The sequence below is a fragment of the Branchiostoma belcheri genome, unplaced genomic scaffold (genome assembly GCF_001625305.1).
Source record: "Branchiostoma belcheri isolate BF01 breed outbred unplaced genomic scaffold, Haploidv18h27 scaffold299, whole genome shotgun sequence".
NCBI lineage: Eukaryota > Metazoa > Chordata > Leptocardii > Amphioxiformes > Branchiostomatidae > Branchiostoma > Branchiostoma belcheri.
The window spans coordinates 10,748-14,573 of NW_017803908.1; the positions used below are offsets into that span (position 1 = coordinate 10,748).

At 40.9% G+C, this 3,826-nt stretch overlaps 1 protein-coding gene across 1 annotated transcript in view; it reads left to right on the forward strand.

Annotated features, from left to right (window-relative positions):
• LOC109473274 (snaclec agkisacutacin subunit A-like) overlaps positions 1 to 2,477 on the forward strand; it is a 3,343-nt gene extending 866 nt beyond the window's left edge. Inside the window, exons 2-4 of the mRNA XM_019773150.1 lie at positions 1,105 to 1,275; positions 1,808 to 1,989; positions 2,253 to 2,477. Coding sequence (XP_019628709.1) covers positions 1,119 to 1,275; positions 1,808 to 1,989; positions 2,253 to 2,348 — 435 coding nt within the window. The 5' untranslated portion in view covers positions 1,105 to 1,118 and the 3' untranslated portion in view covers positions 2,349 to 2,477. The remainder of the gene's footprint in view (positions 1 to 1,104; positions 1,276 to 1,807; positions 1,990 to 2,252) is intronic.
• Positions 2,478 to 3,826: the final 1,349 nt, after the last annotated feature.

Sequence of the window (3,826 nt, forward strand, 5' to 3'; positions counted from 1 at the left end):
GGCCGAAACGAACTCCATGTTACTTAACCCTAAAAATGTAAAGCAATGTATTTCTGCTTCATGAGAACCCCCCCAGTAATGCAGCCACTGACTCTCGGAGGTCAGCCACTTAGCATAGTTACACAAGCAAAGTTACTTGGTTTGCACATACGCTCTGACCTACGGTGGTCTGATCAAGTTGACGCCATGGTGTCCAAGGGCAGTAGAAGGTTATACTTATTAAGTAGGCTGCGTCGAGCTGGCCTCCCAAGCTCTGACCTTGTCACAGTGTATTGTGGGTATATTCGACCAATAGTTGAATATGCCACGCCCTGTTGGAATGCGGGTATCACAAAAAACAATCTGACAGCATAGAAAGAATCCAGAAAAGGGCATGCAGAATCATGCTGGGTAGAAGCTATCACTCGTATTCCGAGGCCCTGTCAACTCTTGACCTCCAACGTTTGTCTGAACGGAGACTGACCCTGTGCCGGGCCTTTGCCCTTTCAGCCACTAGGTCTAGGCACGCCCCCTGGCTACCCCCAGTTAGTAACCACTCACACAACATGCAGCTAAGGCAAACACGGCGCTACAAACCACCCATTGGGACAAAAAGATATTTATGCAGTCCTGTCCCCACAATGCTGAACATACTGAATAACCTTGCCATACAGTAGATTTCATTTTATGTTGTTGCACATGATGTAATTGTACTTTTTATTATTGTCAGTTGTACCTAAGTAATTTGCCAAGTTGTATGATGTAATTTTAGCATAAATGTGTATTATTCTAGCGTATAAGTGGTGTTTAATGCCTCTCAAGGCACTTTTTATGTATATATATTATGTATTAGTCATGTAATTTTTTAAAATTTGTAAAAGCTTCTCAATTCAGCCTTTGGCTGCAAAAAGCTTCTAACCTACTGTACTATGTATGTATGAAGTATGTGTTTCTGCAAATAAACCAGTCTATATATAACAATCGAATCTTCAGGATGTACAGCTTCGAATGGAAAAGCCAAATAATTATTGACTTGGGCAAAGTGTTGACGTACACAGCACGAAAATCGAAATATTCGGACGTTTCCGGGCCTGCACACGCCAAGTGAAATCGTTTATGTTACAGCCAAACCATGTCCTATGGGGTGGAGTGGATATAAGAACCACTGCTACAAGTTGGTGAAACGCGCAGCCAAATGGGAAGAAGCAAAGAAACAGTGTGAACAACTCGGTGCAAATCTGGCGTCTATCACAAGCTATGGCGAGGCCAACTTCATCAACACTATCATCACTGACGGTGGGTAATACAACAAGGCTCTTAATCAGACCAAAATGTTTCAAGGTATATCTCACAAACAACACAAAAGACGACTGTCCTTCTGCAGTAAGTTCTTAAAATTCAGGTGCCCAACTGCGTCGGTCACGCGTGACCTTTCGTACACGTGACGTCATCAATTCTCTACTAGGGAGTGTATAGCGCCCACCGTCTTTGTTTGCTGATTTTCTACAGCTAGGACAGGTCAAAGTAAAGTGGAAAGTGAAAAAGAATAAGTGCATTCTCACCTTGAACCCTATTACATGCTCAGGTAGCATAACATGTCTAACTGGCTAACCCGGCGCATACTAGTAAATTACAATTTGTTTCAATTACAGCTCCTGTAGGAGAGTGGAGTATTCATTTTGTCTTCGACAAAGAAGGGTCGCAAGACACGAAAATTCATTCATTCATTCATTCATTCATTCATTCATTCATTCATTCATTCATTCATTCATTCATTCATTCATTCATTCATTCATTCATTCATTCATTCATTCATTCAATTATACAGCTCCTGTAGGAAAGTGGGGTGTTCATTTCGTCTGGTTTGGACTGCATCGCAATGGCGGATTCGAGAAGTTTACGGATGGGTCCAAGGTTTCCTACGCAAACTGGGAGCCGGGTCAGCCCAACGACAAACGCCATCTCTTCTCAGGATACGAGGGACAGGACTGCGTCGGCATTTACTCAAAGGTGTGTGCTCCTCATTGATGAGATTGCTATCTTAGTACTATAGTGGCACTATGCTCTATTGTGACTACTGCCATGCAACTCCCCAGTGGTCAACTAGTGGTCGTGTAGAGGATTTCAAATCAGAGATAAAGATAGAGTAGACGTACGCGTGTTTTGGTCGGCGCCTATAACATCATACCCCATGATAATTGTCAACATGGAAGAAGAAGGACTAGAGTGGTTAACTGCAGAAACCTGGAAGTGAAATTTTCTTTCTTCGACAGACTGGCAGGGGCATTCACACACCTGTGCACAAGGGACAGTGGAATGACGACCAGTGCTACCGTACCTTTCCGTTCATCTGCAAGCGTCCCAAATGACAATGCTCCATTCTTTTCCTGCGAGATCTTGTCTCTACAAACAAGGCGGGTGGACGGGACAAGTGAAGAAAGCGGAAGCCACATTGTTAGTCGTAGAAGCTGCAGCACACGCGTGTAACAATGAAGGGTTAATGACCCTCAGGTTGTTTATTGTGACATAACATCTGGTCAGCGACCTATGGAAGTATAGCCACCGAACAAACCACCGAGTGAGCGAGGCGCTATGTCACCGTAAACAACGAGAAAAGAGCGGATCAGTAACATTATTTTATGATATAGTCATTTCGTACCATGAAAGTTATTATTCTGTAGCCAATTCAAAACAACATTATTGGCTGATCATTAAATGCATATCTTTTTTCTTCATTAACCCTTTCAATAATTTAACTTATTCTCAATTTTTTGAACATACAGGGGCAGGAGGACACATTATGTATTAGTTTGTTACAGTATGAAAAAAGTAATAATTGATATACAAAAATATACAAGATACAATCATTATGATACTAGTATCCAGCTTCTTGGTGGGACAAACCAGAGGCATGACAACCTAAGCTACACCATGTGGCTGGATTTGTTTGTTTGAACCATTCTTTATTATTCATACAGACCTAAAGGCCGCTTTTCATGTTGTTGTAAAAAAAAGAATAATGAGATTTGCTGCCTTTTTTCTCGTCTTGGGGATTTTTGCCTTAGTCAAGTGATGGCCTGGCTATATGATATTAACAAATTATTATTAAGTCACTTATTTGGGCAAACTGCTTGTATTTTTTCTGACAATCATGACTCATGTTCTTTTTTTCCTCTCATTTTTAGTAAGGAAACACGTTTTCCTGGTAAACTAGAACAATCATAAGAAACAACATACAATTTAAAATCACTTTTACATATTCAGCAACAGAAAGCAAAGGTAACATATGTGTGCCACCTAGCACACGGCACAGAAAGCATTAATAATGATTTAAGTATCAAAAAATAAAACTATGTTCCATTGTGCTGTTCGCATATCATACTATGATTTGCATGGAAAAATGTTTTAACGGTTGGAAAGTAACCTACTAGTTGGAAGTAGTTTTCTATGCACACTAAACCAGGTTACACACTCATCCTATGTCATCTGAAAATAGCTTTCACTGCTATGGTTGTTCTATATAGCAAGCAAGTAAATGTTAATGACATTGTGTCAACAATCATTACATTATCAAGTTCTGATTGCATATCATTGGGAGGAAGGAATGGCTGTATCAAGCTATTGAGAAGAATTGTATCAAGTAGTACTTATCTTACTTTACTTTTAAATTGTGTTAGATTTGCATAAGATGTAGAATGCATAAGATGTAGTATGCAATCTAGAAACTGTGGGGTCGTGTGGCGTAGCGGCAGTGTACGCGACTCGGAACTTAGAGTCCCGGGTTCGAGTCCTGACATGCCACCGATCTTGTGCCCTTGGGAAAGGCACTTTACACGGCTTTCCTCAC